We start from the raw sequence: 12,092 nt of genomic DNA, 5'->3' as shown, positions 1-12,092 counted from the left end.
TTTACCAGAATGTTGCCTGGTATGGAGGGCATAAGCTATGAGGAGCGATTGAATAAACTCGGTTTGTTCTCTCTGGAACGAAGGAGGTTGAGGGGCGACCTGATAGAGGTCTACAAAATTATGAGGGGCATAGACAGAGTGGATAGTCAGAGGCTTTTCCCCAGGGTAGAGGGGTCAATTACTAGGGGGCATAGGTTTAAGGTGAGAGGGGCAAGGTTTAGAGTAGATGTACGAGGCAAGTTTTTTACGCAGAGGGTAGTGGGTGCCTGGAACTCGCTACCGGAGGAGGTAGTGGAAGCAGGGACGATAGGGACATTTAAGGGGCATCTTGACAAATATATGAATAGGATGGGAATAGAAGGATACGGACCCAGGAAGTGTAGAAGATTGTAGTTTAGTCGGGCAGTATGGTCGGCGCGGGCTTGGAGGGCCGAAGGGCCTGTTCCTGTGCTGTACATTTCTTTGTTCTTTGTTGTTGTTCTTTGACTGTATTTTCTTCTTTTTTGTATCACTGCGCGCGGGTGTAGAGATTAAAGGAGCCAAGGTGGTATATATTTGGACAAGGGAAGGGACGGGACTTTCACTCAAAATGAGAGTTCTTTGGGGGGTAGGTGGATATGCGGGGTTTGTGTGCTAAAAGGGGATCTTTGGGCTTTCCTGGGGCCAGGCAAGTGGGAAAGGGACCCGGGCGGGGGCCTCCACGCTGGCCGGTTTGTGCCGGCCAGTGAACGGGAGTGAGGTGGGGGAGGGGCTGCAGCCATCGGAGCCTGGCAGAACAGGGTCCGAGGGGTCTAGCCGGGGTGGAAAGTTGGGGGGAAGGAACCGAGGATGGGGGAGGAGTTTTACAAGAGGCAGTGGACGGGAGGAGCTGGAGACCGGAGGTGGGGAGGGGAGCTGTGTAAGATTAAGGGTGACTACGGGTAATCCCTGATTCCTTTTTGTCATCTGTTTATGTAAACATGCGGGCTGATATTTGGGGGTTGGTGGGCGGATGGGATCGTTATTATGGGGACTGACATATTTTGCTGATTATTGTTTTTTGTTGATGGATGTAAATGTGGGAGAAAATGTGAAAATGGAGAATTAAAATTTTTATTATTTTTTTTAAAGTGAACTTTCGGCTTCCATAGGACGACTGCGCACGATGGGAGGCGGTAGCCACGGCAGCAGCCAATGTGCACACTGCACATCCCACAGACCGCAACATGTTAATAACCAGCCATCTAGGTGATGAGCCCTGGGATTAGAACATACAGTGCAGAAGGAGGCCATTTGGCCAATCGAGTTGCACCGATCCACTTTAAGCCCTCACTTCCACCCTACCCCCTTAACCCAACCCAACCTTTTTGGACACTTAAGGGCAATTAATCATGGCCAATCCACCTAACCCACACGTCTTTGGACTGTGTGGGAGGAAACCGGAGCACCTGGAGGAACCCCACGCAGACACGGGGAGAACATGCAGACTCCGCACGGACAATGACCCAGCAGGGAATCGAACCTGGGACCCTGGTGCTGTGAAGCCACTATGTTAACCACTGTGCTACCCCTACGATTAGCAAGGAAACCAGTTCTCACTCCAGTCACTCGAGGGAGCAGACAGGTGCTCAGTTTGGCAGGTGGTGGGGCTGGGGAAAGATATTGTAACTCTGGCAGTGGAGGACTCACCCACATAACCATTGGACACTAAAGGGCAATTGATCACGGTCAATCCACCTAACGTCCACATCTTTGGACTGTGGGAGGAAACCGGAGCACCTGGAGGAGCACCCCGCAGACACCGGGGGGGGGGGGGGAAATGTGCCGACTCCGCACGGAGAATCACCAGAGGCCGGAATCGAACCCGGGTTACTTGACGCTGTGAGGCAGCTGTGCTGACCACTGCGCTGCCATAGCCGCCCAACACTCCAGACGACCCAAATAAACAGGCGGGAATTTGAAAGCAAACTTTTTATACATCACGGAAAGGCAAGATTAGTGTAAACAATGGAGAGATCGCAATAAAACTGGAAACTTCAGTAGGACGCCAATCGTGGTCTGAAGCACACCGGTAACTGTACACGAACATGGGTGTGTTAGTTTACAAAAAAAACAACAAAAATAAGTTATCTGCCTCAGCACATTTACAATTTGCCTGATTAGTAAATTTTAAAAAAGAGCAAAATACTGGAGACTTGTTTGATATAAAGTGTGTTAAATCTTCACTTCCAGTTGTGGCGTTTATATCTGAACCTCCCATCAGTTTGGATAGCACATCCAGGATCGTGGTCGCCACCTACCCCCGCGCCCGTTTTAGTCAAATCTATGTCAATTCTGTGCTCGTCAAAGTGAGGATGTGGGTGCCTGGACCCAATTGCTCCTCAAAATTTCAGCTCCTAGGTCAAACCCGAATGCAGAGCGGATTTCCTACGAACTCTGCCCTCCAGTTTCATCTTGAACCCGGTACAACTAACCCATGTCACCCCCACGCCCCAGCACAAATATTTGCAGACTCGGCAGGGGATAATGGATCTGTGTCGCGCTCTGCAGTCTCACCCCATCACGTTCGTCCTCCCAAATGGATGACCAAGGAGAGAGAAATGTCTCCAATTTGGGGGGTGGTGGAATAGTAACAAGAGGAAATTTAATTTTGCAAGCATAAAACCCAAATAACTTACTTCGCGGGATACCAAGTTCGGATGGGACTCGAGCAACCGTGATAAACACCAAGGGTTGGGTGGGTTTACAGTCATTGTACACGGCACAGCACACTGCAATCACAGATCACCCAAGGATCCTGAAATCCTCAAAAGCAACGCCGCCGCCCATTTTGCGACCACTGCACAGTGACACGCGACCACAAGAGCAAGCCGCCCGACAAGAGGGGCCACCCAGACATAAACCATCGCCAACAATCCCGGATTTCGCTTTGAACGCAGGGGTCCGGAGAAACTGGGCACACCGCCGCTCCGTCCTTGGCAAAACAAAAGAACAATTTGGCAAGGGGGTGGAGACGGGCAGAGGGGCCACCCGGGACCCCAGCAAAGGTCCTTCCAAATCCACGGCCCTGAGGAGTTTCAAAGGGGGAATAGGTCGGTCAATTATGATTCACCCCATGCCAATGCATCAAAATAGGAGTTCAAACTATTTTGCCAAAACACAGAACATGGGGGGGGGGGGGGGGGGGGGGAAGAGACGACATCAAATAAACTGGTTGCGATTCTGGGGAAGGGAATGACGGAAGCTTACTTTAAAAGAATCAACAAAACAAAAAACTAACGTACTGGTCGATATTTGTCATGTACGATTCAAGATTGTGTGCAGCGTGCTAAGAGAATATATTTGATGTGTTAATCGATACACAAATAGAATGCAAAATCTATTGCAACGGCAGTGTTAACCATATTTCTTCACACAGGGGGCAACTTGTGTGCCCCTAAGATTGAAGGCGCAGGTGAAACATTTTACTTTCCCCAAATTGTTGTTTGAGGAGAAGTTGTTTGGAGTGAAGCGTGTTGGTAGAAAACGGGGCGTCAGCGTTGAACACAAAAGGTACTGTCCCCGGACGAGCGAACGCAAATAGACTCTCGAGTCTTCTAACCTGGGCCCTGCCCTCCTGCACCAAGGGCAAAAATAGGACAAGGAAATGCCTTCCAAAAAAAAAAAAGTAATGCAGTTGCTTCTCAGCTAAGTTAACCCTCCGGAGACTCAAAGGGGTCCACTATAGCAGGAGCTCGAACCAAGAGTGCTGACTTAATCCATTTAAGGGATCGATTGGAACCGTCACGAAGCACGAGGGTATCCTCACTTTTCGTTCGGGAAGAGTTCCTATATAACCTGCTGCGTCACTCTTGTGGCTTGCGCGTCAGAAGCGAGATGCTGCATCAAAACGAGCTTCTGCGCGAGCAATTGGGTAGACACAGAATAGGGCCATCAACTGGCCCGATGATCCGAAGGTGAAGACAATTCTTTCACCGCCTTTAACTGCGGACGTGAGCATTAGTCAGGGCCACGAGAGCAGCAAAGAGGGTGCAGGGGGGAAAAAAAAAAGAGGTACTGCAATCGAATCGAGAATGTGATATTACCTCTCGAGATCTTAGCTTTGGAAAACACTACAGTAGGCGGAGGAGGGAGCAAAAGTGGAGGCGGTGACCCACTTACCTGGGAGAAGGAAGGGTGGGGGGAGAAAATAATGGGTCTTCGAAGCTGGTCACTGCTCTCCTCTCTACCCTCCCCACCTCCCTGACCCATGGCAAGAGTAGCTCTTATCCCATCGCAGTTGTATTTAACTGTGATCGCAGAATGAACCGTTCTCAGTGGGTTGAAGCCAGTGCTTCGCGCCTGGCTCCAGGCCACATGCACAGACAGACTGGGACACCTCGAATCAGTGCGAACTCAAACAAGGAGAGTTCTGTGACTCCGCTACACCTCGGGCACTTGGTGTTCTTACAAGCGGTCGCTGTTCTTGGGTCAAGTTCTTCAATCTCGGACCCCCGAAATGGCTTTCCGGGGGTGGGGGGGGGGGGGGCAGAACACAGAGCAACGCTCGCTGGCGCCAAAGGACGCTGCTGGGGTCATGTGAGCGTGGGTGTGCGCAACTCCCCACAGGGAGAAGTGGCCCAGCGTTCATCTGAGCAGCAGGCAGCATCCCCCCGACTAGTGCATGCGCACGTGGGTTGAAGGAGGGTGCGGTGTTAAGCTGCAGTGGATTTAGCATGCTGTCTTACACTCGCGCGCCCTGGAGGATGACCCAGCCACACATCGACTGTACAGTACAATAAGCATCACGGAGGACTGAAAGGAGGAGGAAATCAAGTTAAATTGACGCAAGAGATTAAATATCTCGGAGGTGGGTTTAACAGCAATGTGCACGTTCCCTAGCGCTACAGGCGCGCACACACACACGACACAGGCGAACACAAACACACGACACAGGTGAGTGGACACACACACGCGCATGTAGACAGGCACGTGCACGCGCACAGACGGGCGCAGAGGCCCACAGATACAGGCACGCCCATATACACACACACACACACTATCAGGAACAGGTCACAACTGACAAACAACTTTGAACAGGAGCTCTGAAGCTGTTTCACCCATTTGGTCCCGGAGACGTGTTCGAAACTCCCGTCGCGACCTCGGCACAAAGCCAAACAGAGAACAGAAAACGTGCGCCCTGCACCGACTACCCAGTGCGCGCCCAGAGTAATTGTAGAGTGGGCCCACCCCAGTAGGTCGGAGGTTCTGCAGCGTGCCACACACAAAAACCAGCCGGCCACAGGAAAAAGGCCGTCGACGAGAGCTGCCGTCGTCTTTGTCCCCGCGCGCTCGAAGAGAGATTTGCTTTGTGTCCAATCCGAATGTTGGTGAAGGCAGAGGGACTGGGTGGGGCCCAGCCCAGGAATCACATGATCTCGCAGCAGGAATTCTGTTTCCGAGCCTGTGGTGGGGGAGGGGGAATAGAAAGAAACACATTCACATCTCCAGGCCAAACCCCTGGCCAAACCCCCCTCCCAGACATTTTACACACACCAAACCCAATTCACAAACAAGATCAGCCCCAAATGGAATCTCTTCCTCCTTATAGAGATGGAGCACAAAATGGCCACCACTGGAGGAGGCCATTCAGCCCACCTTGGTTCACCTATCCAAATAGGTGCCACTGCATCATCTCCGATTGGCTTTTTCAGGTTTCTGTGCCTCAATTCCGTCCATTCAAGCGCTTACCATCGCCGAGAGCAGTTCCCTGATCATCAGCCCCAAATTTACTATCTTTTTGCCAGATTTTGCTTCCAGCCTCTTGACCGATCCTCTCGTTAGCTCGTCGAATTGACCTTTTCCAGGCCATCAATTTTTAATCTCAAATTATTTCGCCGTAACAGCCCAGGCCTCCAAGACGCGAGCAGCTCATCGGCAAGGTACACGAGTCCCAATCTTTGAAGGCCTGTGTTCCTTGGACAGACACATATCATGATAGCGAGGAGGAAAACCTTGGATTACAGCACGATACAGACGGGCTGGTCAGATGGGACGATTGGTGACAAATGGAATTTAACCCTGAAAAGTGTGAGGTGATGCATTGTGGGGGGACAGCAAGACAAGGGAATACACAATGAACAGTAGGACATACAGGGATGCAGAAGGACCTTGGGGTACATGTCCACAGATCCCTGAAGGCAGCAGGACAGGTAGATAAGGTGGTTAAGAAGGCTGATGGGATACTTGCCTTTATCAGTTGAGGTATAGACTATAAGAGCAGGGAGGTTATGATGGAGCTGTATAAAACGCTGGTTAGGTCACAGCTAGAGTACTGTGTGCAGTTCTCGTCGCCACTCTATAGGAAGGATGTGGTTGCACTAGAGAGGGTGCAGAGGAGATTCACCAAGATGTTGCCTGGGCTGGAGCGTTTCAGCTATGGAGAGGGGCTGGTTAGGCTGGGGTTGTTTTCCTTGGAGCAGAGAAGGCTGAGGGGGGACCTGATCGAGGTGGACACCATTATGAGGGACACAGATAGGGTGGATAGGGAGGAACTTTTCCCCTTAGTGGGAGGGGGTCAATAACCAGGGGGCACAGATTTAAGGTAGGGGGCAGGAGATTTAGAGGGGATTTGAGGAAACAATTTTCACCCAGAGGATGGTGGGAATCTGGAACTCGCTGCCTGAAAGGGTGGTAGAGGCAGCAACACTCACAACATTAAAGTAGTATTGAGATGATCACTTGAAATGCCGTAGCAGACAAGGCCTCGGGCCTAGTGCTGGAAAATGGGATTAGAATGGATAGGTGCTTGGACACGATGGACCGAAGGGTCTCGTTCTGTGCTGTAAAGCACCATGACCACGATTACAGCATTAACAGTTTTGATCAGCGCTTTTCCTTGAAACTCTCAATACGTCCTGCCACCTCCAAAGACCGATGCACGTGAACATCCAGCTCCCTCCGTAGAACTGGGCCATTAAGTCAATATTGTCTCTCCCAACGTCCTCACACTTCCGAGACTGGTTACCAGCGGCAACAGTTGAAATTTTACTCTGTAAATAACAGGCGCAGAGCGAGAGGATCCATAGCATCGGTGACCTGTCACTGGCTATTGGCTCTCCTCAGCCGCGTGCCCCCCCCCCTCGCCCCCTCACCAGCAGCGTACCCGCTTACCGTTTTATAAAACGCTTTTGACTGCGTGCCCAGAACTTCCGACTTGGACACCAGATCGTCCAGTTTCTCCCCGCGCTCCAGCAGAGATTCCATCGTGTTGTGCTGCAGAGGCAAATATTGGAGCAGTTTGTTATGCCAGATACTGTCCTCCTTCGTGTGTTGGCATTGTGTCTTCACGTTTCAACACCTGTACAACCATTTTTGTTAACAATGTGGGCAAGGCCAGCCTTTGTTGCCCACCCCTAGTTGCCCTCCAATGGAGTGGTTCGTCGGCCATTTTGGAGGCCATTTTAAGGGTCACATCTAGGCCAGACCGGGTAAGGATGGCAGATTTCCTTCCCTAAAAGGACATTAGTGAACCAATGGGGGGGGGGGGGGGTGTTGACAACAATCAACAATAGTTTCATGGCCATTTTTTAAATTCCAGATTCTTTTGAATTGAATTCAAACTTCACCATCTGCCAAGGTGGGATTCGAACCTGGGTCCCAGAGAATTACTAGTCCAGTGCCAATGACACTGCCTCCCCGTTGCATTTAACTTCTGAATCAAATGGAGTACAAGAGCAAAGATGCTATGTTAAACTTCTACGAAACCGTGGTTGGGCCTGTTAAGATTCTTAACACAGGATTAAACACATTAACACAAAAACAGGTTTTGAATTAACAGTTAAAACAATTCTTAAAATAAAGGGAAACCCTTTCTAATACTAACTTATACCTTCTCTACCTCCAATTAAGCAAAGCCCACAAGTCAAAATCCACTTATAAATAAAGTTGACAGGGCGCCACGGTGGTGCAGTGGTTAGCATTGCGGCCTCACGCCGCCGAGGACTCGGGTCCGAACCCAGCCCTGGGTCACTGTCTATGTGGAGTTTGCACATTCTCCCAGTGTCTGCGTGGGTCTCACCCCCACAACCCAAAGATGTGCAGGGTAGGTGGATTGGCCACGGCTAAATTGTCCCTTAATTGGGGGGAAAAAAAAAGAATTGGGCACGTTAGTGAGACCCACCCAGACAGGGGAAGGATGTGCAAACTCCACATAGAGTCTTCGGTGCCTTGAAAAACAAAACAAAGCCTCCAGCTTCTTGTCTGTGTCAAACTACTGTTTAACCTGCCAGCCTTTGGCAAAAAGTTCCTGTCCTGTTCACGGGAAAATCTTTAACTGAAACTCAAACCACTGACTGCTACAGCCCTGGCCCCTCCCATTACTACGTCATCTTTATCCCACTCAAATCTCATGACTTAATTCCAAAGTTTAAATGTCTCAAATTATAAACTCCCTAGATATCATAACAAAAACCCATTAGGCCTCTCCTTGCAAACACAAGTATGGTTTGAGATAACGATGATCTCACTTTTATGATGCTTTAATTCTTCTGATATCAGTCCAGTGATTCTTAGCTCCCCTTCCAAGCTTGGGGGCTTCTAACCCCAGAACTATCCTTCAAGATGGGAGTATTATAGGAGATCCCCCCTTTAGCATAAGCTAGATGAATCTTCCAGCTCCATTTTAAATCCTCTCGAGTTTGTCGTTTCAATCTGACTCCGAGCTCCCACCTGCATTCTCGTGAAGTGAACCATAAGAGACTTTTCATCGCTAGCTGCTCTCCCCCCACCGGGCAGAATAACCAGAAAATCAGAACATTGCAGAAAAGGCTCAAAAGCCTGTAACCTGCTATCACAATGGCTTCCTCAGTACCCTTCCCTTCTCAAAGCAGATCACCACAGCAAGATAAATCACCTGGGCCTCGTATCCAGGCAGTGATGCTGACTGGTTATCCTCAAGAGCCCAGCGCCCTTTCCCCTTAAAGCACAACTGTTTACAAATCTGACATTCCCAATGCTGTTCTGGGATTTTGGAGACTGTCCACCAGCATCACAGCTGTCTTCATCCTCGTCAACAAGCGTGAATACCTTCTTTTTGCCCAGTAAAACGGTAGCAGCTCGATCACCTTGACCTGTTGTCAGGCAGACTTTAGCACTTGTCACATGGCTCCTTGCATTACCCTCAAGTTTATTTATTTATTTTTAAATTTAGAGTACCCAATTCATTTTTTTCCAATTAAGGGGCAATTTAGTGTGGCCAATCCACCTACCCTGCACATCTTTGGGTCGTGGGGGAGAAACCCACGCAAACACAGGGAGAATGTGACCTGTTCTCTTCAAACTAAAGGAATATGTCCAAGCCTTGCACTTTTTTGGGATAACTCAGGAGCCTATAGATATCCCTGTTGCTGTCTCCTTGGCAACAGCCAGGCCAATCAGAGTTGAATTCCCAACCAATCAGCTCCCCATTTCTCCTGTCGTATAAATTGTCATTGTAGCTTTGAAATTTGGCATTCTTGCCTTTGTCCTGATAAGTGTCAACGTGGGTTCGATTCCCGTACCGGCTGAGGTTATTCAAGCCTTCTCACCTTGCCCCTCGCCTGAAGTGTGCTGACCCTCGGATAAATCACCACCAGACAGCTCTTCCGTTCAAAGGGGAAAGCAGCCTCTGGTCAACCGGGACTATGGCGGCCTAACAGCTAATTAGTTGAAGTTTGCGAGCACTTAAAGTGTACAATCTGGCGGAAGCTAATGAACATAAACCGGAATAGTCACCGGCTGATAGGTGGAAAAGGTCAGGACAGTTTTTTTTTTTTTTAATTTAAGGGGCAATCCCCCTACCCTGCACATCTTTGGGTTGTGGGAGTGAAACCCAAGCAGACACGGGGAGAATGTGCAAACTCCACAAGGACAGCGACCTGGGACCGGAATCGAACCCGGGTCCTCGGCGGCGTGAGGCAGCAGTGCTAACCACTGCACCACCGTGCCACCCAAAGGTCAGGAACACGACGGAGAGCGATTTGACCCAGAGCCCCAAAGTCAGAAGAAGTAGATGGAAGGGACAAGATAGGCAAGGTCGACTGATGGCAGAAAATGGATGACGGTGACCGTAGCTGTAACAGCAACTAATAATAATAATCGCTTATTGTCACAAGTAGGCTTCAATGAAGTTACTGTGAAAAGCCCCTAGTCGCCACATTCCAGCGCCTGTTCGGGGAGGCTGGTACGGGAATTGAACCCGCGCTGCTGGCATTGTTCTGCATTACAAGCCAGCTGTTTAGCCCACTGTGCTAAACCAGCCCCTATTTCACAAGTGTATAATGCCTGATTGCAACCATGTCCTTGATCACATGTGGACAACGCCCGAGACAATATAAACCATAATCAGAATTTATCATAGAATTTACAGTGCAGGAGACCATTCGGCCCATCGAGTCTGCACCGGCTCTTGGAAAGAGCACCCTACCTAAGGTCAAAACCTCCACCCTATCCCCATAACCCAGTAACCAAACCCAACACTAAGGGCAATTTTGGACACTATGGGCAATTTAGCATGGCCAATCCACCTAACCTGCACATCTTTGGACTGTGGGAGGAAACCGGAGCACCCGGAGGAAACCCACGCACACATGGGGAGAACGTGCAGACTCCGCACAGACAGTGACCCAAGCTGGGAATCGAACCCGGGACCCTAGAGCGGTGAAGCAATTGTGCTATCCACAATGTTACCGTGCTGCCCTCGGAAGGGGTGAACGGTCAGTGAGGCTCTTGGGTTCGGCGTGACACGGTACAATCCAGTTCATTCTAAGTATTTGCTAGCTTTTGCAAGAATACACTATTTACCAGTGTAAAAAGCAGGTTACCACTATTAAGTCAAGCGGGTGTTTGGCCTCTTACCAAGATCACTTTAGTCTCATCCAGTTCAGCCTGTACTTTGCTCATAGGGTCAGCCTCGCGCGGGTTCTGAGAAAACAAGGACATAAATCAGAGATGAGCAACCTGGATAGAGTGGGCTGCAAATCAGCCATACCAGTGGGAAAAAAAAATGGTTGAAAATCTGCGGAATTTGGGAACCCTGCGCGTGGGCAACAGTCATGTCCCGTGGGCCTCACTCAGAACCCAGGTGGGCCGCGTGTGACCCCCGGGGCCGAAGGTTGTCCACCATTGCCATGAATGCAAGATTTAAAAAGGTAACCAGCGAAAAAGAGTCAAGGGGATAAGTTGAACTTCTTTTATTTGAACACAGCAGGTTGCGATCTGGGGCTCGCTGCCTGGAAAGGGGGGAGCAAGCAGCTTCAATTGTAACGTTCAACAGGGAGTAGAATAAATGTACGACAAGGAATCATTGGCAGGGTTAGGCAGAAAGGGCAAGGGGAGTGAGATGAGAAACAGTTTGGACACAATCGTATTGCACGATACCGTTCTGTTGACACCTTCTCGGCGTGAAGTGATCAACTCAACGAGATCGCCTTTAGCCCGACTACTGGGGCCAGCTTGGGAGGGAAGGTGGTGAATTCTTTGCACTCTTAAGCTGTTGAAAGCCAGCGCAGTATGATCCGTTTCACAGTCAGCCGCTCCTGGGGCGGAGGCCAGAGGGAACGGCAATGTCGCACTTGACCCTCCCCACGACGAGATTAATCGGTCAATTGCACGTCTCGGGGAAGAGCGACGCAGTACCTGGTAACGGGCGAGGTGGGCTTCCAGTCCGGCATAGCGGATCACCTCCGGAGACCCCGTGGGCCATTCTATCCTGTCCACCTGCTTGCCGAAGTCGTCCAACACCTAAAACCCAAAACACAGGCGGGGTATGACACACCTTTCAACTCTGCGACTGCCCCGTCAGACTCACTGCCCTTCGTCAAGTGCCTGAGGCATCCCACCAGCACCCTTCTCAGCCTCTCCTCGAAGTTCACGCATTTCCTCGACTTAAAGGTAGTTTGGGATTCCAGACATGGAGGTGGGGAGGGGGGGGGGCAGCTACAGCTGACTACAAGGACTGGAGACAGAAATTTAACTTTAAACAAAAAAAAAAAAATTACTTTTATACGCAAATTGTTACACATACAAGGCAAGAGCTGAATGCATCGTTTTGGCTAGAGAGGCCAAATGCCCCCCCTCCGTCTTGTGATAATCTA

General features: G+C 50.1%; 1 protein-coding gene across 1 annotated transcript in view; it reads right to left on the bottom strand.

Moving 5' to 3' along the window:
• Positions 1–1,935: 1,935 nt before the first annotated feature.
• LOC140396993 (synaptobrevin homolog YKT6) overlaps positions 1,936–12,092 on the bottom strand; it is a 33,432-nt gene continuing 23,275 nt past the window's right edge. Inside the window, exons 5-8 of the mRNA XM_072486003.1 lie at positions 11,635–11,739; positions 10,855–10,920; positions 7,132–7,233; positions 1,936–5,422 (exon numbers count right to left, since the gene is read on the bottom strand). Coding sequence (XP_072342104.1) covers positions 5,387–5,422; positions 7,132–7,233; positions 10,855–10,920; positions 11,635–11,739 — 309 coding nt within the window. The 3' untranslated portion in view covers positions 1,936–5,386. The remainder of the gene's footprint in view (positions 5,423–7,131; positions 7,234–10,854; positions 10,921–11,634; positions 11,740–12,092) is intronic.

The sequence above is a fragment of the Scyliorhinus torazame genome, chromosome 20, assembly GCF_047496885.1.
Source record: "Scyliorhinus torazame isolate Kashiwa2021f chromosome 20, sScyTor2.1, whole genome shotgun sequence".
Lineage (NCBI taxonomy): Eukaryota > Metazoa > Chordata > Chondrichthyes > Carcharhiniformes > Scyliorhinidae > Scyliorhinus > Scyliorhinus torazame.
Note: the sequence above shows the minus strand (reverse complement) of the source record. Positions and strands in the feature narration are given on the sequence as shown.